Source organism: Pholis gunnellus (genome assembly GCF_910591455.1).
Source record: "Pholis gunnellus genome assembly, chromosome: 1".
NCBI lineage: Eukaryota > Metazoa > Chordata > Actinopteri > Perciformes > Pholidae > Pholis > Pholis gunnellus.
The window spans coordinates 14047909-14072597 of NC_136528.1; the positions used below are offsets into that span (position 1 = coordinate 14047909).

At 41.2% G+C, this 24689-nt stretch overlaps 1 protein-coding gene across 1 annotated transcript in view; it reads left to right on the forward strand.

The window, feature by feature from the left end:
• Positions 1 to 9853: 9853 nt before the first annotated feature.
• The window catches only part of igdcc4 (immunoglobulin superfamily, DCC subclass, member 4), a 47666-nt gene continuing 32830 nt past the window's right edge, over positions 9854 to 24689 (forward strand). Inside the window, exon 1 of the mRNA XM_079163221.1 lies at positions 9854 to 9933. Coding sequence (XP_079019347.1) covers positions 9867 to 9933 — 67 coding nt within the window. The 5' untranslated portion in view covers positions 9854 to 9866. The remainder of the gene's footprint in view (positions 9934 to 24689) is intronic.

The following is a 24689-nucleotide window of genomic DNA, read 5'->3' on the forward strand; positions in this document are numbered from 1 at the left end:
GGTTGGCCCATTAACCAATGCATCGGCTACTTTATAGCCTACTTGATGGATAGAAGGCGTTTATTACAGGGTGCTGTAACTAAGCGTCGCCGTCCAGACGTTCTGCCGGGGGCTTTAATACGTGAGCCCTCCAGGCACTGTCTCTGTAGTAAGAGTTTAACGACTGAATCCTATCCTTCCGGTTTCAGTGAAACCACCAGAAAACGCCAACACAAACCCCGGGAGACCGGTCACACGCGGTTGTTGCAATCACTCGCAAGTTCCACTCCACTGGATGAAATGAGCAGCAATATTCACTACATGTGCGAAGACGGTTGGGTATTTTGACAGAGAGCTGGTCATCATAGCCAGGAATTACGGATTCCACAGGAAACGTAATCTGCTTACCTCCTCCGGAGAGCAGAGCTGCTCTGTTTACAATGCACCGTCTCCAACGGAAGCTTCACGCTGCGTGAGGAACAGAGAAGGACTGCCGATCGGACGATATCTGCAAGCAAACTAATAGACTATTATAATACTTTCTTCTTTAAAACCAGAGCGATAAATCCCTAACTATCCTGACCCTCCACCAATCACCGTGCGTGAGTCTGCTGTCACTTTGATTCAGACCAATAGGCAGATTAAACTAATCCTTGACGTTGTTTTTTTGTTTAACCAATCAGGGTTTAGCTCTCTGTCCATGGTGCTGAACCTGGCCCACCGGTGGAGGTAAACAGTGTGGCGTGTTAACCTCTTCACTGCACACTACCAGACTCACCGCTGACCATTTCCCCAACATGTAAGATAAGCACCTTGCATTTACAGTTAATCTGAAGTGATGTTGTCACACTTCTGATCACATAGTTGTGTTATTTTGTAGTTTATATTATTATTTAAGGTGACAAGTGAGCGAGCAACGTAACCTACGTACTTTGCAATAGCAAAAAAAAAAAGTATACAATATATGTATAATATACAGATATAAATTAGGCCTACATCAGCAGCAGTATGAGCGATAACCCTGGTTGAATTACATATTAGGCTGGTAATTCCCTTTGCATTGTGCAAATTCAGCTATACCACACCCTGGGCAGTCAGTCAAATCAGTGTCCGAGTCATTAGCTTAAATCTGAATACAAGACTTGAATTTGTTGCTGACCTAAATACTAAATTGACTGCAGCTCTCCAGCTGGGGATGCTGTTTCACTGCAGTGAGAAACTCTCGGAAACTTGGTTGAGGCCACAGGAAACAATCTCTTGGCAGTAAACACACTTGTTGGCATAGTTTTGCTTGGCTAACTAAGAAGTACTATTTTCAACAACAGAGTCACACAGTTCAGTAAGGTGCTAGAGCACATCAGTACAATTACAGTAGAGAATAGCAGATCTCAAAGAGCTGAAAAACTTAGTATGATAAGCATTCATACAACCAGTGGTGGGGGAGGTACTCGGATAATTTACTTATAGAAAAATGTAGCAATACCACTGTGAAGAACTACTTAGTAAGTCCTGCATTAAAAATCTGTCACTTATGAAAAAATATTGGCATCAAAACATACTTTAAGTACTTCATATACTGCTGTGTAGCTTAATCTATGACAATACATCACTTTATTTTTGCTGTTTGCTATTATTTTGTATTGGCAATCTGAATCCGTAAAGTAACTAAAGCTATCAAATAAATACTGTGGAGTAAAAAGTACAATATTTGCCTCTGAAATGTCGTGGAGTGGGAGAAATATGTAATGGAAATATTCAACATAAGTACAATTACCTCAGAATTGTACTTGAATACAGTACTTGAGTACATGTATGTTCCACCACTGCATACAACTAAACAGAAACCAAAATATAATTGCTAAATAAATTCCCAGTGCCCGTACACTATGGCAATAATACCCAATTTATCAATCAACAATTGTAAATTAGCCAGTTACTTATTCTTCATGGATCCACTGTAATTGACGAGGGCATTGAAGGATTTCTGCAGGGAAATAGAGGATTCACTTTATGCACAGGAAGCCCACGGTACTTTTGTGATTTCTGAATTTTTTGCTCCACTAAAGATTAAGAATGTTATTTAAATGGTAATGCGCTGACTGGAACAATTAATCAAATTGCTATAATGTGTAAATAATATACCATAACATCAATTTAAATCTTCACTAACTCTCACAAACTTATTCTTAGTCATACTTAGTCATATCAAAACAAGTGTTTATGTTCTTGTAAAACTGAAGTGTAGTATGAGTCTAATATGATATAATAAGGATAATAAACATTTTAATCGTATCATTCATATTTCATAGTATTGTTATTACCAAGTGCTGTTATAAATATTAATACAATATTTAAATTGTATATCCTCACATTGAAAAATCAGCTTTCCTTTATTCAAAATGCTAAATATATAACCAAGATTTAGCAGAAAAGTACATTTTTACAAGCGTGTGTATTCTAAGATGTTATTGTGAAAGAAGTAGTAAGATGATAAGACATTGATATTTAATTAAAACAGTAATTCACACAAAAGCAAGCAGGAGATGCATTTTAGTGTTCTACATTTTTCTAAATAATCACCAGGATTACAAATAACTCCATCCAGGGTGGAATCATTTATACTTCTTTAGAAATGAGCAATGAATATAACGTGAAAATGAGTTTGATTGCTGAGAGTATATTTGTTGCAGACTTTCAAATCAATATTTTATTTTAGAAATTGACTAACCTATTTAAAGATTGTTATAATGAGTGAAAATTGTTTATTTGTGAGATGTACACCTTTTCATCAGGTTCATTGAGTTTCATGCAGATCATCTAATCAATGCCGTCCCTTCAATTCACATCTATTAGTGAATTCAGCAGTGCAACGTAGGTGCTTAACTGTCTAATACTTGTCCTTTTAACAATAAACTCAAACTCTGCATGTACTGAAGAGTCAGTTTTATGTGATTTCTTTACTTTTTTAAATACCATCCATCAAATCAAGGCCAATGGGTTTGGAAAGCTAGTAAAAATGACCTTACCTCACATTGTCACTTCAGCTAGTCTCTCATTTCCTCTCTCCTCTCTCCACTGACATTTACATTACATTTGACAGGTTGTTTTTAGGCCACTATGACATATGCCTAAAATAGAAATCTACAGAAGATTTGGATTTAAGTGGTCTCTCTTTCTTCCCTCTTTGTCTGTCTTTCTCACTCCGTCTCTCATTCTGCTCGTCTTCTCTCTACACCAAACAAGACCACTATTGACAGGACCATTGAGATGAGCTCCTTTCTTTAACGCCTTGCTATTTTCAGATTCAGAATCTACTTTTTAAGCTAATTAGGACAAGAGTTGCTTCTTTCAGGGAGTAATGGTCCCGCTCTGCATTTACAGAGCCCGGCGTCTCCCTCCCACTTCAGCTCACCAACAGTGCTTCACTCTGCATATATTAGAATGGGAAAGTCAGATTTCCCCATGAGCTTTCCAAACACACCATTGATGCAACACAATGAGTCTTTTCTGGGTCCTATTTGCTGCATACTTTGTCATCTTCCTGGATGGCATGTAGACAGAAGGCAGGATATTAAGTACCGCGTAAGACAGTGAGAGAATGAGAGGGGTAGGAGAGAAGAAAAAAGGAAATGAAGGGTGAGAGATGGGCCTGACATTAGCTTCAACGTTTATTTAGCATCAGAGACAGAGAGATAGAGTGCCTTTTTTTTGTTGGAGCACAACATTTACTTTTGATCAGTGAAAATGATTACTGTGCTTCCTCTCTTGTTAGTTAAACCACAAATAATCCATACACCGAGTACAATGTTTATTATTTGTTAATGATCTATGTTCATCATCCAGTTAGATAATATCCTTTAAAAGTGTTAATGGACATTCTGCTTGTGTTCATAAAACGTTGTCACATTTTGTCAGTTAAATCTAGAGTACAACATCACACACACACGCACACACACGTTAGTCCACTTGTTTTGCATTTGAAACATGAATACATGTATTTATCTTCATCATTGGTTGTGTAAATGCACTTTAAATTAGGTAAAAATAAGTGTCTGTTGTTCGACACTCAATATCCCTGCTTGATGCTCTCATTTGTGGCCCAGCACCAGTGCACCCTAGTGTCATAGTTCCCCAAAAGAAAACCACATTTGCCAAATCGCCCTCTAAGCCCATGTGCCACCGTTGTCTTGGTTTCTATGGAGACGCTTTCCTCCAGACCAAGCATGTGGAGGGCACCCCTCCAGTGGAAGGAGGTGGAATAACATTGTGGCAAGGCAATCATACACCAACCCTCATTTACATATCCAAACATGGACCATGGACCGTAGCATACAGTGTTTGTTCACTAAACATTTCACATAAGTGACTAAATCCAGCTTGAAATGGAGCCCAGATATATGATCACTATCATGTTTTATCAACAGAAAGGTTTAGATCATTCTCAAACTGTGTGAGTGAAGACCAGCTGAAGAAAACAAATGAAAGAAAGTTCCAATAAATTACTATTCTTTTCTCAGAATTTAGAAAACATCTTTCCTTGTGCGCTGGGATTGCTCAGCATTCAGGTCACCGTTGCTCCCTTTGTACCGTTGACATGAATGATGGATGCATGCTTGTATCCGGACCTTCTGTGGTCACTCCTCAGCACCTCCAGCTGAGGGCACTGTTTTATCTGTCTGTCAGTTAGTCTGTGGTATCTCTTTACCTATTCAGGAGACGCTCTGCTGTCAGATGGAGCTCTGTGTCTCTGACCTTGGGGAAGATGAAAGACAGCCACAACGGAGGCAACTGTACTCAGCATTCAAATTCACAGACCTAACAGAGTCAAGACTGTTGCGCGGGTGACCGAGAGAGAAGGACACGAAGAAAGAGTGGGACAGGCAAGGCAACAAATGACTTCTTTTGACTTTATTTCAAATCAAATAAAGCTTAAAAAAAAGAATATAACAGAAAACAGGAAGGTTTTCTTACTCCTTGTAATACTTGTGAAATGGTTCACTGATTGATAGTCCATAATGGAACCCAAGAAACAGAACTACAGCTAATCAGCATTTACATATTTCTCTGTGGACATAATTATAGTGGTGATTGACTGGCACACAGCCACAATGATTTCTATACAATCCAGCACTGACTCAAACAGTGGGATCCCACGCTGTAAGGATGGCAATAATGGAAGTGAGTGTTTTAATTAGTGAAACGCTCCTTTCCAACTCTTTAATATGGCAAAAAAATATATAATTATGAATACATTTCTAATAAAAGCTTAATACTGAAATACTCATTTTAAACCACTTATTTAACACATATATGGTATATGTATTGTTTTGGCATATGAACACTTGAACTCACTGCACTACTGTGGCTAATGAACCTCATAAAGACATCATCCACATACATTTGTCTAAGCTATTCCTTACCGTAAAATACACTCATCTAATCTAATGGTGCTTATTTATGATGCTTCATGTCTTACGGCAATGGTTGCAATGTATCACTAGGCAAGTGTGTTATTTTAGAATGGCGGTAATAACCAATAATTGTGTTATCATCATTAGACAGCCCACCTAATGTGCTATTAGCTTGAAAAATACAGAATAGATTTGAACTATTAAATTTATTTGTTAATTGTGTTTGGTTTTACTTGCTCTACACTCATATACGATCATTAAATGCAAAACAAAAGAAAATGATTTTGTGTCTGTTCAAAGTGAGTTTTTGCAACCAGTACTCATTTTTAAAATAACAATTTGGAGCTTACACAAGCTCAAGCTGGTACAGATCACACTGACAAAATGTACCCAGCCGAACCAGAAATGCCATAACTATTACAACTTTAGGGCGAAAGTCTCCTCTGGAGCAGCAACATCATGCAGGCTTCCAAAGGATCAAAGTGGGGATAATTACAGGGTGCACTGTCTCACAGTCCCCACGGAGTCGGTACCAGGCTGTAGGTGGATACTGCAGGGGCTAGACAAGCTGATAGAGTAGGCCCGGATGAGTTTGAAACCAGCCAAGTCTAGATCATTGTTGCTGAAGAGAGGAAAGATTGACAAAACCTTCCGTTTGAAGCACAGGAAAAAAAAGAGCTTTAGCGAGGTGTGTGACAGCCCCTGAGGGATGCATCATTCATCTTATCCACCTGTATTGATTTGGAGCGTTGGCTGAGATCAATGGATGAGCATGCCATTCAGGCCCAGAATCTTGTGGCCACTCATGGTGTGCCAGTCTCGCCAGTTGAGGCCCTAAAGAGGGAAATATGTTCTCAAATCGGTAGCAAGCTGGTGGGAGTTGTGGCTCAAGGCAGATTGGGGCTGAAATCTTTTCAACCTTTCTAGATCGACACTCCCACAGAGAAGGAAGAAGCGCTGCCTGCTTCAGGCCGAGGTGAGAGCAGCAAGAGAAGAGGAGAGGTCATACAAGACAGGCCTTCCCCAGGACTGGGGTGCAGCCATGGGCCCCTCAGTTTGGACATCTGCGGGAATTTGCAGAAACAGGTCAAGTTAACTCATTCTCATGTCCGAATCCTCCAGGCAAGTTATCATGTTGGAGCTAACAGTCCCCTGGAAATATTGCTTGGACGGGCCTATGAGATGGCCAACTAAATATGAGTGGCTGGTTGGTAAATGCAAGCAAGGTGGCTGGAGGACAAGGTGCTTCCAGGCTGAAGTTGAACGCAGCGCAATCCTTGGCCAGAGCCTACACCACAGAAGCATATCAAGTTAATATATATTAATACAGCCCAATATCACAAATTTAACTCAAGAGGCTTTACAATCAGTATAGTATGTTACACCCTCTAAGACACCGGAAGGGCAACTGAGGAGGAATCCCTCACCCAAGATAGAGAGACAAATTCGCAATCAGTGTTGTGAGTACAGCCATCCGCGACACCACAGATGTGGCAGAGAGAGCATCAAAATGACTGTGGCTCAAGAGAGTGGAACCATGGGGCAAGTAGCTAGATAACCATCTGGACGCAAGCTCAAGGTCTGATCAGCCTCAGCAAGGTTGCCCGGAAGGCCTTGTATGACGGTAAAAAGACCTGTAACACCCGATGATGGCAGATTGTATTTCTTCAGTTGATTCAAGAATATTCTTGATACCGATTAAGTGCACTGGAGACGTGAAGTGTGTTTAATTTCATCCCACGCATTCATTTTAAGAAAGGCGCTTTCTCTCACCGTAAATACAACAGTTACTAAGATGGATGTTTGTTGGAGTGTCGCTGCTCAGCTCCTCGCCAACCAATTACAATATTGTCTTCAGTAGAAAAATCTTATTTTGCTTTCAAAGAAAAACAGTAACACCAACGTACTGTTTACTGCCAGGAGAAGAACACTAAAACCTCTTGTTTGATTCAAGCTAGACAAGTTTACTATCCTAATTGGTCTCAGTGGGCAGAGCATCAAATGTGTAAATAATTTTCTCCACACTTGGCCTGCTCTATCTATTGGCTATCCTGGCTTTCCCTGCTTTGACTGTGAAAAGCAAGCTGTTCCTGTTGGAACGATATCCTGTAACTCCTAGAGCACATTGCTTTTTATCTTGAACAAAAACTGCTTTGAATACGATAATAAGAGACCAATGTTGAATCACAGAGCCACCAATCTTATAATACATACAGTATACACAGAGTGCATGGCCAGAGATGTATGTCGGGAGTAACACATTGCAGAAGGGGAATCGACTGTTGCTGCAGCATGTTCCGTGGGGTTGTGGTTTCAGGGAATCAGGTTACTCCTAATTAAGAACATAACTCGGAGCAGGTCGTACCCTCCACCAGCAATTTAACTTTGTTTGTCTGGACTGCAACGTAAACTTAGTTTCACATTGTATTATCATGTCCTGCATTGCACAGTTGTACTGCTTTTTTTGTACAGCAACTATACTGTAGAGCAGCACACACACACACACACACACACACACACACACACACACACACACACACACACACACACACACACACACACACTCACACACACACACACAGAGAGTGTGATGGATGAGATGGATAGAAGCTCCAGTAAATATTGTCAACATTTTATAACAAAAATGAACTAAAGCTATTTATTATAGATTGTTTTTGCCTTCAGATCATAGCACTTCTGTACAGTGATTTGCGAGCAGCTGGTAGTTTGTGTTCATTATTTTACGGGAGATGGGGAGGAAAAAAAGGATCAGCAGGGAAATTACAACTTGACCACAATCACAGAGGACACAGCAATGCTATTAGATTTCCAATGCAATCACATAATCCGATGGCCCAGACATTTGCTTTAATCAGACACCTGGGAAATGCATCCATCCCATTTCATTTCATCAGCTCAAATCAATCTCATATCAGCATTAAATGAAAACGCTGAGACGAGAAATCTGGGCGGACAAGATATTATTACAAAAGGGAGCTCCTTCATTACTGCCTTTTATGATTGCCTGTCTTTCTTCTTCATGGTGTAGGCAATATATAATGCATTCTACTCCCACATGTTGTAAATTCATTTGGGGGAAAAAACAAACAAAAGGTATTTTGTATTTAGTTTGTGTCATCCCAAATAGTAATTCATAAGTAGATGTCACTTTAAAACTTAAAAGAACAGTGCTTTGTTCATTACAGTGTTACAAGTAGCTGCTCTGATATACTTATATCATATGTGATTGGTTAAAGTGGTTTTCTCTCCTGCTCTATCGTTGTATGCTGGTGAATGTGGGGATACTGCTGGTATCAGTGATGCTGAGAGTGCTGCACGAGGCGAGTCTTTGTCTGCTCTGGGAAGGCTGGGCTCCAGCTGGCTCCCGCTATGTGCAAAAGTCAGTGGGTCCCTCAGCACTCAGTGCAGGCGACGAGCTGGTTGATTGATTGGGATGCCCCCCCCCCCCCCTTTTTTTTCCCACCTCCTCCTCCTTTTGCCTGTTCTTGCTCAGGGAGCACATGTGCCTCTCCTACTCTCCTTTTTTTTTACCCAGACCTGCTTTATTACACACAAGCATTCATGCAGTCATGCAACGTATGTGCATGTGTATACACAAAGGTGCATCCTCTCACTCTCTCTTTCTCTTTCTCTCTCTCTCACACACACACTCACACATGTGAGAGAACTAAAAACACACTAACATATCGTGACTAAATCATATGAATGAGTGTAGATTTTGCATGATGAGAAGGTTTTCACTGCGTATCTGGATGCGGCGAGTGCTCATTAAAACGACCAGCGTCTGCAACATTGGGTTCATACAGGGCGACACATTTGCAGTCATTACAGATAACCGCTTCGCCAGAACCGTTCTCCACACTTCGCTTTGCTCTCTCGGAGGGATCCCGAACGAATTGATCATTCCAGACAGAGAGAGAGGGCGCCTGGGGTAAAATACATTTTTTGACAGATTTGGTATTGCAAGTGTTCCTACAGACGCAATCGCCTCATATGAATTGCCCAAGTCTTAGTGGAGAGCATGGAGTTGAACAAAAATAAGGCAGAAGGGGTGTGTTAGAATCACCGACAGCTTTTCAGGACTCCGGCGACGACCAGCCAGCCAGTGTCTGGTGAACGTGCGTGTGCGCGTATGTGCGCGCGCACCCGTGCGTGTGTGTGTGTGCGTGTGTGTGTGTGTGTGTGGACCAGCAGCTAACACACACTTAACATTCGTTCGCAACATGGCGTTGAAGCGCCGAGAGACACGACGGCTGTCCCCCGACTAATGCAAGCTTATTTGGAAAGCCAGGGGACGGTTTACCCGAGGAGACCTAAACATTCACAGAGAGTCCTTTACGCACCGGCGGAGAGACAATAGCGGATTCCAACATATGCATGTCGCTAGAACGGTATAGCTGGTTGTAGCCTATAGACGTACGCTGCTACCCCACTGGTGGAAATCAAAGGCTGTACATGGCGGTGGAGAGTACAATTTGGCTGTTCTGTCTTCTTTCGCTGTTCTGTGGTCCATCCAAGCAAGGTAAAGCGCTCACTTTAATAATCTGCATGTTTTTTTTCCCCAGTGGAGTGCATGTGCGAGGCAGCGGGCCACTCATATTACACTGAAGTGCAGTTACTCAGAACACAAGTGGGCTGTGATAAAAGATCGGAGAGAGCTACTGGGTGAGTGCAATATCCCCTCCGTGTTCTGTGTTCACCTCGTGTGGCCTCTCCGGTTCGCATGAGGTACGGTTGTATGTGCCGGGTGCCTCTGTCGGGACGCGCTGTGCGGCTTTTTGGCGTTAGGAAGTTGCAGCACAAACTGCCCGATGAGCTGCCTTGGACTGGAGTAGTCCGATCAAACATGGGATGGGGCTCATTATGAAGACATGTGAGCTCGGCTTTTGGTGTTTAATAAGAGTGGAGGGCCCTGGAAGTAGCCCGGTCTTAAATGTGTTGATTGCGTTGCCAATAAAAAACATCTGAAGTTTTTGTTTTCCCTCTCACGGTTTAATAACCGAGAACAACAGTGTGCATGGGACGTCTGGTCTTTAGCCACTGGCTCAGAAAGTTGAGTGAGAGGATTTCGTGGAAAGAGTAATACTGTCATCAAAAGGACGTCGATCTTGATAAACTTGAAGATGTGTCTGAGAGCTGATGCTGAAAGATGCACAGCAGGACTTCTTATTTCAGATATTGCTGTGGCTCCTGAGAGTGGAAGCGTGCTGCTCGAGAGGGAAGTCTGCCTACACAGGCGACGACTAGTGGTTGAAAGACCGACCCCAGGATTTACATGACAAAGACCTGTGTAGAATATCAGTGGAGGGCTTTATACAGTCGAATGCTGTCAAGGAAATAAGATATTACATACAAGTAGTGAACCTGCCATGCATTTCTTTTCTTAAAAACTTGTTTTTCATTGAGAACCCCCATCAACATACACATGTTTTGACCCATGTTATGACGTCTTTCATTGCTGTATGAAATTAGACTACCAAAACAAGAATGAAGCAAAACAGCTCTATTATCTTTGTAGATCTTTAGGGAGAGAATTAAGGCTTAACAAATAAACCAGTTGTCATCCGACGTATGGAAAACTGGAGAAAACTTATTCTGTTTTTAAGGTTTTAACAATTTGACTTTCATTGAGGTAAAATGTTCATAACTGCATACAGTTTGAAGAACTAAACATTAATACGTTGGTATGTATCTGTTACGAGCCTACCTCGAGGAAGAGGCATGTTGGACTGTGTGTTTGTGTGTGATTGAGAGAGAGAGAGATGGTGCAAAACAGAACTCTGAGGTTTTATCTTTGGACTAAGATCTAAGATGGCATTCATCTTCAGACTGGGCACATGGTCGGATTACAGCTACAACAGAAAATGTATCAACTATTTTTGATAAACAATCAATTGCTTCAGTCATTTTTCAAGCAAAAATGACAAATGTTGGGCTCCAGCTTTGTTCTGCTTTCATTTGTCTTCTATTATCGTGAATTTATTGGCTTTGGATTGATGGTCGTATTAAATAATGTAATCAAAGTCGCCACATTAATTTCTGACATTCAATTTATATATTAATCAAGAAAATGATTGTTAGTTGCAGCCCCACTTTGAATTGCCACCCAATTGTTGTGGAGCATTGGGCCCCAAATGAAGTGAACGAAAATCAATTTATCTTTGACTTCTTCTGAGACCAGATCACATTGTCCTACCTTTGACTATACCTGTGCCCAATACCTGTGATGTCTACGATTTTGTATGGAATATTTGATAGCTCATGCAAATACGACACCAAGCTTTGTCCAGATTTAAAGCACATCGTTTTGGCTGCTGTATTTGTTGTCATGTTTTGGTTGTGTAGCAAATGGGTTACATCTGCATTCCATTGTGCGTCCCTGTGATGCATCATGCCGATAAATTTCCCTTGAATCCTTAAAGATGTACATTATACTGTAATGTTGTTTGTGGGTGTTGCCTCTCTTCTTGTAACACATAAACACACAAAGAGAAGAGCGAACTTTGCTTACCATAGCACTTTGTCTCACTCATTAGCCAGTGGAGCTGTGTTTAGTGCAATCCATTCTGTGTTGGTTTAGTGCAGTGTAGTGCTGCATTATTTAAGTTTTGTTCACTGAGTACGTTATCCTTCTCTTGTGTCTGGAGATTTCCTGCATGTAGTTTTGCTGCTGCTGCAACTCTAGTATGACATACTCTGCAGTAATTGCTACCAACACCATGCTAAGAAATAAAGGAATCTCATGCACAAGGATTGTACTTTTGTACTTTTGCACATCCATGTAGACACCACCTCCCTCTGAGATATACTGTAGTTTTATCAGGAGTCCCATTATTCATTGTTAAGTTATGCATATAAAATACTTAAAAGCGAGTCAGCTAGAGGTATGCCTCCTTGACTTCCATCTGATATAATGGGAGAAGGTCAGAGGATACAATTTATATAGAGTTAGATTACCATGCCCCGTAGACTCCAGCAGCGACTATAAGGAATTACTCCCCTTGAGATCCTCCTGACAGGAGAGTGAGTGCCACACTGGGGGCGGTCACATCCAGATGATGAAATCTCATGCAGGTAAATGGCGCTTGTGATGGAGGTTGTCAGTGATAACAGTGAAGTGGAAATTGATTCATTCGCACTGTGAGATTTATCATTGAAAGTTGGTATCAAACTGTTTTGACATTTTGTCGCTGTCTGAAAAGACTTGGAATTTATTGAACATCTCATTTAAAAAATGACAAAAAGAACATTAAACAAATCATCTAACATCCTTTTAGACCTTCAAGAATTGTCATCTAAACGTGCGTTGCTTCAGAGGAGAGGCCACATTGGCATCTCTCTGCAAACACCGACGGCAGCATCATGCATGTATTATCCCAAAATAATTACCGTGCATTGTTATTAGTCATCAAGACCAGTAAACAACAGTCATCGAGGGTGAGTCGGGGTGTGCATGCTTCTCTGTGTTAGTATTTTGTTGGGTTTAGAAAGTGGAGCATGAATGTTGTGGGTGTTGGTAGTTGTGGGAACTGAGGCTGGTGTGTGGGAGCTGGGGGGTGATTCTGGGACAGGGATGAATTAGCGGGTGCTGGTGAGGCCCTTTTTAGTTCCACAAACAAAGAGCTTGTTTTGTCCATTCTAAAGATCAAATGAAAGTATGTCAACTTCACTTAACATATCACAAGCAAATGATTGAAACAAAAGTGCCCGAGTGTCTGTGTGTTCACAGCAGTGGCGCCCCCAGTAATGTTTCACAGGGGTGGCCAGATGGGGCCCCTGAGAACCTTAGGGCAGCACACCAAAATTAGAAGAGAGAAATATTGTTTTGCAGTTGTAACTATGTCAATATGAGGGTTGAGGAATTGCATATTAGATATTTATTTTACAGTTAATGTTACTAATTTACTGCTTGTGCACAGACTAATTCCGGTACAGTTTACAATTTGAGTTCCACTACAATCCTGTTTTAATCTGCTCTGTATCTGTATATACACGTAATAGATGATTCATTGTTCCTCAAATAGACTAAATAAATAAGAATAAATACAATTTTAGTTAATTTAATTTCAAGGAGTACATTGATTCTAGGAACAAAACAATTACTGGGAACAAGCCTACGCCATGTTTAGAAACACCACGCAGAAGCATCCCATATTATGCTGATGCGACTCGTGAGAGGGCCGTGCCCCCTCCCTTGGCGCCACCACTGGTTCACGCTCCATAGTTATTAATGGACATAATAAAAGAAAACATCTGCAGCACTCCAAGACTTTATGAGCAAATTAATCTGATTATTACAACGCCTTTGGCCTTTTTATATGCACATCAAAATTGTAAACACAGCAACTGTTGCATCATGAAGCATTGGGTTCTACACCGACTGATAATGTCACAAGATCATTTTCTATTGAAGCACCCAATTAGTATTTACTGTTAGCATTAACATTCTAACAGGCACATGAACTCTTTGTACCAGCAAGTGTTGATTGAGCTCACATGATGCTTTTCTGCACTGTCCAGCTTATGCAGTTACACAGTTGGGAGATGCAGTGCAACAGCCTCCAGTCTCCTGCAATTCCACTGGAGCAGCATAGTGTGATATGCATTGATTTAAAGGAAAAGTACCCCCAATTAATTTATTTCCCTTTACCAAGTACCATCAATTCTTTGAATTGCTTATTCTGCATTTCAATGGGATGAACCCACTGTGCCTGCAGGAAAGCAGTCAGCAGATACAGAGAGAACATACGAAATCCACATAGAAAGGCACCGTGCTGCCCATATGCAAGTTGATTCTCACAAATCACAGGTGGTGTGATAGATTAAAACACCCTCAACTAGGAAGAAGAAACTAAACTGAAGCATTTTTAAGGGCAGTTTGTTGAGAACAATGTCTTCCAATTGGTGAACAGTACACATTGGACTGTGGGTCCATTCTTAGGGGTCGCAAGCATTGTCCTTTTCACCAGAGAAACTTCTTTACTGCCTTGTTACTAACATGTTACTGCTTTTGCAACATCTTTATTGCCATTGGTTTTTTAAACCCCAATAGTGTTTTCTTCTGGCGGTTCATTTTATTTAATTGGGTCTCAAGCCGAAATTAAATCTTGTTGAGTTTGATTTTCATGTTGTGAAATTAAACTGAAGAAAATTCTAGAGCCTGTGCGGCCTGTGAATTAGTAACTGAGGAGAAATGTGGACACTGAGGCAGGAACAGTTCAAAAGGAAAATCTGCAGAGTTCTATTAAAGTGTCTCTGATTACATTATTTGTTTATCACAGCTTCCCCCTCCCTGTATTAACTTGTAATGTTACCCTACATGGACAAACAAAGTTATAATGTTGACTTTAGTGAAAAGATAATGTGTACTTTGTATAAATCTATAGATAAAATGAAAGGGGACAAATGGCTAACCACAGGTTTTTGAATATTTGAACTCAGTGTAACCCAATTTAGCAAAGTGAATACCATGATGACCTTCATGCAAAATAAAAGTATCCAAAAAAACAGCATTCGCTCACATGCTTCGCCCATTAGTATCACCACACTGTTGCTGTCTTGTTTTTAGCTTGCTTTGAAATCACCGTAGACCGCTACTTAGTGTGATTTTGGCTCTAGGAGGAATTAAATTACAATATGTTATTGTGAAATTGATGTATAACTCTCCAACTCAACTTTTAGTTACTGCTAAAGGCGAAAACAAAACAGTTATTCCTCCAATAGTCTCAGGTCATCTCAGCAGCTTGTTTCATACGCAGTTAATATTTCGACTGAACACCCGAGGAACACAGCTGTAGGAAACTTACTGCTGAGTGACCCTGTGCAGTGATAGGCATGGTGGTGGGAGGGAAATGTGTTTTGAGTCAACCATTTATTCCACACGCTACACCAGGGCACTGTGAGGCAAAGTCCATTCTCTAGCTTAAATATGGTGGAGATGTAAAGTTACACAATAGGTTACCTTTGCGGCTTGGCACAGTGTCAGATGATGATATTTTGGATCTAGTGAGGTTGGTGTGTTACAAACAGTATCACTTAAAAGAAAGTCTGAACGAGGTTATTTGTCATGGGAATAAAGCTCAAGGTTTACCACAAAATGCAGAAAGTTTGCAGCACAAGAGAAGATACTAACACAAACCTTTGAGATAACAAGTGCTTACATTTGTGTCATCATAGAAGCTGGAAATGTCAATAGAAAGTGGAGCAAGAGCTGTGAGTAGCAACAAGCTGTTCCTTTCTTTTCATGTAGACACATTGTTCAGGCTAGCTCTGTGTAGCATCTACAGCAGAAACAAAGCAACATGGGCATCCCACGTTTTATTCCCCCACCACATTTTAAATGTCAGTCCAATACTCCAGTCTATTGGCCTCTATTGGTCATCCAAACATGGAAAAAAAATTCTGGCTCAGAAATGAAAGTTTCCTTTAAAGCTTGTGTTTTTTTGTTTCTGGCACTGGTTGTCTCCCTGCTGACTGCTTTTGTCTAATAATCTGATTCTGTTGCGCCAGTCTGCAAGCCGTCAGTACGCCAGTGGTCTAGTGGTATTTCTGGAGGTTTTCCTTCATTCTACAGCTTCACCTACTTGGTATCAACGTGGTGTAAGAACTAGAAGGTCAAGGTGTCCAGTGTTCAGTCAATGCATGCCTATAGAAGGAGATGTCCCTGTCTCTCACTGTAACTAACAAACAAACATGGAGCTGCAATCTGCACGACAAATAGATGTAGAAATAACCACAGAAAATAATGAATGTCATATCCGAATAAACAGCCCCTCTGGTAAGCTGAACTTCCTCATCCACTGGAGGAAGATGGAGTCAATGTTAGTCTCCACCTTTAGGTCCCCTAAGAGTCGACAACCATGTGTCCTCCTGAACTCTTCTGTTATCTGTAGACTAATGTTTAAAATGTGCTCAGCTCCAGTTTGTTGTGTCTACTACACCAGAGGGCCAGCTGTTCAACCTCCCGTATAGTGGCAGCTACAGAATATTAAACATTGAATTTGTGGAGGGATGCATGCTGTCTGTAGAACCACTTGCATTAGCTTTTGTTACCGCCCATGTGTTTTATATCAGTGTGTAACGGCTCTGAGGTCACCAAAACATATTTTTGTCTTGGTTTTATTTGTGGGCCTAATGTGGACAAGTGCAGTGGGCAAAGTGTGGAGAGAAATGCATGATACTTATTCTCACCTTCCGTTCTTTCATGTCCTGCAGGAGATTAAGAGTTCCCCTCATTCATGACTTCATGTAATTGCATTTCTACATCAATTCATGTATAAGCGGCATACTAATGTGAACTGTACTTTTAACGACTATGTTTAGTTAGCCTTGTTTGAACACAAAATGATTGCAGTCTTTCAGTGTTTCTGTGAACACATGCAAATATCTCTTGAGACTTAAAACCAGAGTTTGGTGGACAGCAGTGCTTGTGTGGAAAAGCTCATTACGCATTAGCGCTAAATGAAGTGTGTTTGTTGAGGTACATTCACCCCGTGTGCTTGCCTGCTTGCTTGTGTGTATGCGTGGGTGTGTCAGCTGCGATTTGTGAGTGCATCTTGATCCCTTCCCCAGAGACTCCATGCTAAATTAGGATGCATATTATTTAAAGATGCCCTGGGCTGAGTTTCAGCTGGGTATATTTGTGCAGGGAATATGTTGATTTTTATGGTTGCCCTGTGTGTGCACCTATTCATGCTGCCAGGGAGGGAATCTTAAGCACAGAAGTGTTTGTATGGAAGGAGAGGAAGTCTTGAGCTTGATTTTGTCTGCAATGAATTCAAATAGTTTGGTCTCTTGGGATGTTCAAAGTGCTGTGTTGAATTTATTTTGTTTGTTTTCTTTTCAGGGGTGAACACAACCACTTACAAATATCTGAAAATAAAACCTTGTGAGCTAATGCGAGTTAAATATTGCATAAGTAGGCATACTGGACACGTATGTATTCATAATTAGCCTGGGTTGGATCTTTAGCTTTCCCATCCAAAACCTTTGACAGAGCGTATATGATAGTATAATGAACGGAAAAAGACCATATACATTCCATTTCCTGACTTTTTTTCATTTTCTGTTTTTTATTGTTTTGCAATATTATGTAGGTTTTTATACAAACTATTTTTATGTATTGAACATTTCACGGGTTATCGTTCTGCTTAAGTAACATCTTTTGGCATTCACGCGTGGTGATGGAAGAGTTTCATGTGACAGAAGGGTTACAGAGCTGCTTCAATGCTATTTGGAATTTGGCCCTCAATACAAGCTAGGTACCAAGGTGAGAGATTCTGTATTGCAGTGTGCTGCCAAGCTGTCTTGCCATCTGAAGAAGAGTTGTGCATTCACTTGGCCAGCATACCAATTATCCAACGATTAAAAAAAAAAAAGTAGTGTAGCTTTCATTGCTCGCAAATGTTCCATTCAGAGTCAAAGCCTCACCTCAAAGTCTCCTGTGAGCAGTTTGCACACTATACACAAAAATGTCATGTAGGAGCACTGCAATCTTGAGTGTGCCTTTACAAGCAATGCTTTTGCATTTGTTCACACTTGAGCCGTTACAGAGAATTCCTTCCGGGTCCTACAGTAATGTGCTCCCATAGCAGCTTTTTGTTGCACCTCTATTGCATACAGAGATCAAATGTTTCCAAGTCTTCGGTCATTTGGCTGGCTGTTAAATCCTAGATCCCAGGAGCACAAATAGATATTGCTGCTGCAATGATGCAAATCAGATGGATCGTGCTATTTCCTCCTGTTGGCTCATTAGGTCATTGAAGTTTGCCACATAGTGCAATTCATAACATTAAATGATGTGATTTGAGCGGATTCTCAGAGTAGGGTCGCAGCAGTACAGAAGGTGGTTTACAGTATTTTATCCAAGCAAGCCAGCACTAAACACAATCGACGGCCCAATAATAACCTCACATGAATCCCAGCACTTGTTCTATCCGTATACTCCGCTGACAGCGGTGGTAGTATTGAACTTCATATTCATGTTGAAGCTGCAGCAATATTTTTTGGAATGAGGTTACCGAACACCAAAGGAAGGCAGATAACCAGCTTATAGTAGTGGTTATTTTGTCATTACACAAATTCACTCTGGGATTTTTGAAGATAGCATTCAGTCACTAATAACTAAACCTATCACGCTGGTAAGCTCTATATACCTTGTACAACTTGATTTCATTGCTTGGGCTTTTATTCTACCAGTGTAGCTTTATCTTTGTATGTGTGTGTTTGTGTGTGCGTGTGTGTGTGTGTGTGTTTTTTGTGTAAGAAGCAGCAGTCTGGCAGCGCTCACTTGGTCAACTAACCTGCATTCACATTCCTTCCATTCCTCTGCTTGGTCACATGAGTGCAGAGGCAGTACACTGAAGCTGGCCATTCAGGTGGGAAGACGTGGGTAAATATTGCAATGCCACTCCTGATTTGTAGTTTAGCTTTAGAGTTATGATATACTGATGAGTAGGTACTGCAGAGGGAAAAGGCAGTACAGGAAATGGCAATGCTTAGAAGTCAAAAGAGGATTTGGTGCAAGTGCAGCAGTAGATTGTACCTTAGTCCTTCTATTTCTTCATATTACATTTAACCATCATACAATGCACACATTTATGAATCCCTTGAATAATTTGTGCTTTCATACTGAGTACACTCGCCTTTTAATTCTCATTCAGATGCAGTACATTCCGCAAAGATCACGGCACATCTCTCACATCAGTGATGGAAAATGTCATTATTGTGATCCCCGTTGTGAGCATAATAATATGTGAAGCTTGCTCATTCCAGTATTGTGTATGTAGCAGATTGTGTCACATAGAATCCTCATTCATCATTCTGACCTTGTGGGAGATGCTCAACCCTGACCCTTTCACATGAGCACAATAATGTACACGTCCCTCACTTCAAAGAGCAGAGTTGAGTAAGAGGAGAATGTTTTCCATATAAAACCTTCCAGTGTGTCCTATTGTCCTGCGTTTCTCTCCACATACTGGGAGCCTTTACATAACCAGTGTACCGTTGCATGTACCAATATCACCAGCAGCAATTCCTGTACATTCATTTAGCTGCTGCATGAACAAATAGATTCTGATTTGGATCTCCAGTACTACTCCCGTGTTAGTTTTACTGTCTGCTTTGTTGACTCATGCAAGTGGGCCTGGCTCTTGACATGGCCATGTGGAGGCCCCATGCTGCTGGGAGGCCCCGTATGCAGGAACGCCACTCTGTGATTGGAGGAAGCCAGACTGGGATGAATGAGCACTGTACATAGAGAAGGAGGCATGAGGACCCCCCCCCGCCCCCCCCTCATTCGCTATCCCTCGTTCTCTGCTCTACTCCCTTTCTCCCCTCCTCTTGTTCACACACATCCAGTGGGACACAGGATGCCACAGCCATGCTTGCCTCACCACAACCCAACTTCTTTTCATTCTACACTTGCCATTTGTTATTCGCTGGCTTTGAGAAGAAAGTCACTGTATAATTGTGGTGATCGTAAATGTCAACTTGATGTCAATGGTTCATTACTCTCTGCAAAGCATGGAAACGTTTCATATTAGATGTTGGAAAGTAGAGCTATTGTAGCGCTATCTAAGTATAGCGTGACAGGTGCAAAGGCAGGTTGACATGTCATTACACATGTTTGGGGACCGTGTACTGAAACAATGCAGAGTCATTTCTGAAGCTATAATGCCCAAAATCCATTGGTTCCGACTTCTGAAATGTGAATTTTTGCTGGATATCTTAGTCTTCTAGGATTTTTCACTGGTGGGACAATGCAAGCAATTTGAATACGTCAACATGGGCTTAAGAAAATGGTGGTGGGCATTCACTTTTAGTTACTTTATAGACCTATTGAATTGAAAACGTAGAGCATATCTAGTGCATACACACAGCTCTCCACATGGCAAAGGCCGAGCCGGCGGCTTGCAGATAACAATGCCAACAACGCAAACAGTGGCAACAGTGCTAGTGTTAACCTGGGGGGATGGCTCCCAAAGGTTGGGTGTTACGCTTCCGTGGCAATGCCTTGGGTGGAGACGGCTTCATCAGCTGTAACCGTCTGTATGAGGGCAGTGCAGATCGGCAGCCGTGAGTTAGCCAGGGAGGCACGCTCACATGCACATAGGCCCCGGCAAACAAAGCACTAGAGAAGCTTTTATTACAACGCACACAGAGGGAGAGAGACTTCATTCTCTGCTCAGGTAAACATTACTGCACTATTTATAGTTGTTTGATGCTGTAGTTATTCTCTGACTATCAGAGAACCTTTATAAAATATCAATAATGTGCTTTTTGGGAGGTCATTAGATGATAATAATTTAGATTTGTTTGTTTTTATGTTCAAATAAAGATTTCCAATATGCCACTTGATCTGGAGGCCGGTGACAGAATATTTAACTTAGAAAGATGCTTCAAACTGTTTTCTGTCAGAGAAAAGGGCACATTAATAAAGCAAGTTGTTTTAATATTGCAGCCCTGCCAGTACGTGTAAACTCAGTCAACTCTCCAATGCACAAAGAGTAAAACCATTGATTTATTGGATCAGCTTTCTGACACTGAGAGCGAGTGTGTGTGTGTGTTTGTGGTTAAGATGACAGGGTGTGAGAAGAACCCTGCTGTATCGTCATGGGAGGAAACGCAGCTTGAACGGTTAACACCTGACACGGCAGCTGTTCAGATTGTCGAGTGACTCACAGCCTCACTCTGGATGAACAGCGAAATGTTGAGCCCTGTGTAAAAAGCATTGCTTAACGAGTAAACAGAGTTTTATTTGCCATCAGAGCAATTTAAGACTCATTAAGAGGATTGATTGTGCAGCATGCTTCAGACTCCTGATGGTGCTTTACATTACTTTTTTTTTTAACATGGAAAGAGATGAATCCTACTTGATAGTGAGGTTGTGACTGTTTTAAGGTTATTACACAGGCATTTCCACCTGCATACCGAAACCTGAGAGCCCCCATTTCCCTGCAGAGTTTATCGCTAACTACTTCTCTGCTCAGAACAACCCAACTGTGGCTTCAAAATATCGATTGAGTCGCACAGGATAGTTTATGTGTAAGTGCCTGGGGTATTTTTTTTACCTTGTTTTTATCGATGTAAGGTGATTGAATTAGCAAACAAAGGCTGTGGTGAGACAACAGATGAGCACTAGTTGAGCTTGATTTGAGGTTTGGTTTGTGGCATCCAGGCCACACACAATCAGGAGTTATCCTGCTGTAAACGGTCGAGTGCTATCAATGAGACCATCTGTCCTCGTCCACTCAGCCTGTATTTAGGTTTCAGTCCATTGTGATGTCCTACAACGCTGTTTCACAGAGACAAGTATTACCTGCTACATGTACAATACAAGAAATTGCTACATCATTCAGGAACAACTCGTAGCAATTATCTACTGCTGCCGTGTCAATTTAGCAGGAGGTACAAGGCAATCTGGTTATCCCTGCTTTTGGGCGCTTCAGTGGTCCCTCTTCACAAAAGCGTCTGTAATCACATTTCGCTGCTCTCTGTCAATTGAGTCTCGAGGCGGCCCGAGTCTTATCCGCACTGTTCAGTCCTGTATTTCATTCTTTAATTCACTGGATTTCTTTCTTTGAAGAGTATCCTTTCTTTCCATCTCTTGTTTGTGACCTCTTTCAGCCTACTTGGCAATTGGTAATGCTACACTGTAGTAGGCCTACTTGTACCCGTTTTTAGCGACGCTTGCAGTGTAGTTCTGTGGTTGGCAATGTCGGTCTGTTGATCGTTCCACCAATTTGGTTCAGACTCGGACTGAATTTAGGATGAATTGTAATAACTTTGGTGATCCTTCAAAGACACTCATTACTAAATTCAAAGCATTTCTATTAGTGCTGGGCGGTATGACCAACAAATTGTATCACAGTATTTTAAGATTCTGGCAGTTTCACAGTATATCACGGTATTTTATTTTTTCTTGACTGTGTTTTATATAGGTTTATAGTGGCTTACTCTACTGTCAGGAGTACATAGAATATAAAAACATTTTAACGTCATCAGGTATAAAGGCTTTGCTTACTATAGGGTTTGCTTGTTTGTTCGTATAATGTTGGGATAGCAGTTTGGCTGATGTATTTTCGCCCTGGTAAGACGTACCTTGAATCCAGTGTTTTAATCATTGCTCTGAGCTCGTCTTTCTCGACTGTCTGTAGCGGGACCATGTCCTTGCATAGCTGGATTGTTATTGCGTTCGTAATGTCGCTCCACCGCTTGCTTTTCTCGTCAAATGCAGCGCCTCGAGCAAATGCCTCTTCAAGCGATGTGTGACCCTTCGGCTTCACTGTTTCACTCGCGTTAACGTTACCGGTTGACGGCTGTCATCACACTCTTGGTATTCCAACTCATGTTTTCTGCTGAGGTTATGGAGTAAGTTGCTAGTGTTACCACCAGCGGCAACAACAGTGTCTCGACATGCTTTGCAATATATAGTCTTCTGGACGTCAGATTTTTTTAAAACCAAAACACTTCCAAACAGCCGAGACAGCTCCTCTCTTGGGCACAGACTCTATTGGTGCATCTCCGGTTTGTCTTTGTTCATCCTGCATCGCTCTTTTCTGTTCTTTAATGTAACGTTACTGTAGCGACGGAGCCTCTCCCAGCTGTTAACAGACTGTTGTGCTAGCGGGCTAGCTAGCGAGCTGTACCCAGCATGCCGTTCGGCGGTGTAATTTTATAAATGTACAATTATTAGTGTTACAAATTGTTTATGTGTCACAAACTGTCGTGGTGTTTTGCCCTGTTAAAGAGCGTTAGTTGTGGGTTATTAATTATTGTGTTATAAAGTTATAACCATGATTAGGGGTCCCTCTCAATACACTTAAGACAAGTAGCTCCGACCGCAGCGCCTTTATAGTGGCGAACAATATATTTTGCTGCCTGTTGAGTGACAGCAGTTGCTTCGGCAATGCACCGGTATGGCGGTGTGTGACAAATTGATATACGGGAAATTAAAACGCACCATAAGGCTTGGCACTAATTTAATATGATAATTTATCGTCTTCAATTAAATCCTATTGTGATTAAATAATATATTGAGATGTTGTAAAACACAAAAATAATGATAATAATAATAAAAATAATAATAATTATAATGATAATAATAATAACAAGGACTTATTATTTAATTTATCTGAAAATGAAGTAAATAAATAAATAAATATATAAAGCACTAGTTTGGACTCTAACCCGAGCCTCTTTGTTTGGTTATCTGTTGTTCCTAAAAGGCCTGAGCTATTGTTTAGGTTCACTTTAGAGACTGTAGAAACCTGAGCTGTCTCTGTTGACAGTAAGCAGGATCGGTTGAAATATTCCCTGTGTTCGATCACTCTCCTGCTCTTGCTCCTCATCTTTCTAATTCTTTTTTTTTTTTTGTAAAAAGCTAATCCATTAACTTAACAGAAATGGACCAGCGGAATAGTGTTGATGGTATCAAGACTGCCCTCCCAACTTCTCAATGTTCCCTTCCTTTTCTCTCTTCTTCTCTGTCTGAATGACGGACAGGGAATGTTTGTTTCATTGTGTGTGTTTTTGTGTCTGTCTGTGTGTGTTTTATTTCTCGTCTGTCTCTCCTTTTTTTTATGTATTTCATTGTAAATAAGACTACAAATCATCTTTAAGCTATACATGTTTCCACCTGATTTATAGCAATAGGTACACTAAACATGTGATTTCATCTCACAAAATCTTGGAGATCATATCACCCCTGTATTCTTTATCCACATTACTGTTATTGGCGCAATCATAAAAGCTATTACAAATCCAGATAAGTTATCAAAATTGTTACTGAATGGCGACAGGCGCACTGTAAGATTTATGTGTGGTGTGTTTGCTTTTTTTTACCAGTCGGGACAACAACGCTGGTATTGTGTTCACCCTCTGAGTCTGTGTGATTCATCGTTGCAAAATGTGGTCCAGGAACTACCGCAGAAGCAGTTTTGAGTACTTTGCTAGGTGTATATATGTCTGTCCGTGGACATATTTTGTCACTACGATAGTGTCACAACCGTGCAAGATGTAGTCACAAAACTTTACAGGTTAGAGGCCTACTCAAGCTCAAAATGAAGGCCGAGTTGAAAGATCGGTGGGGTCCGAACAACGACGCCTGAAGTAGGGGTGTAGGAAGTGGGGAAGAGGCCATTGCCCACCCCCCACGCACACTTCAAGTCCTTGGCCTGATTTGGTGTCGTAGGTGCTGCTCGTTGTTTTTATCTCAGTTCTTTTCCTGTTGTCTGTCGTGCTTTGTTTCATTCTCTCCGTTTTGTAAACCACTGTCCT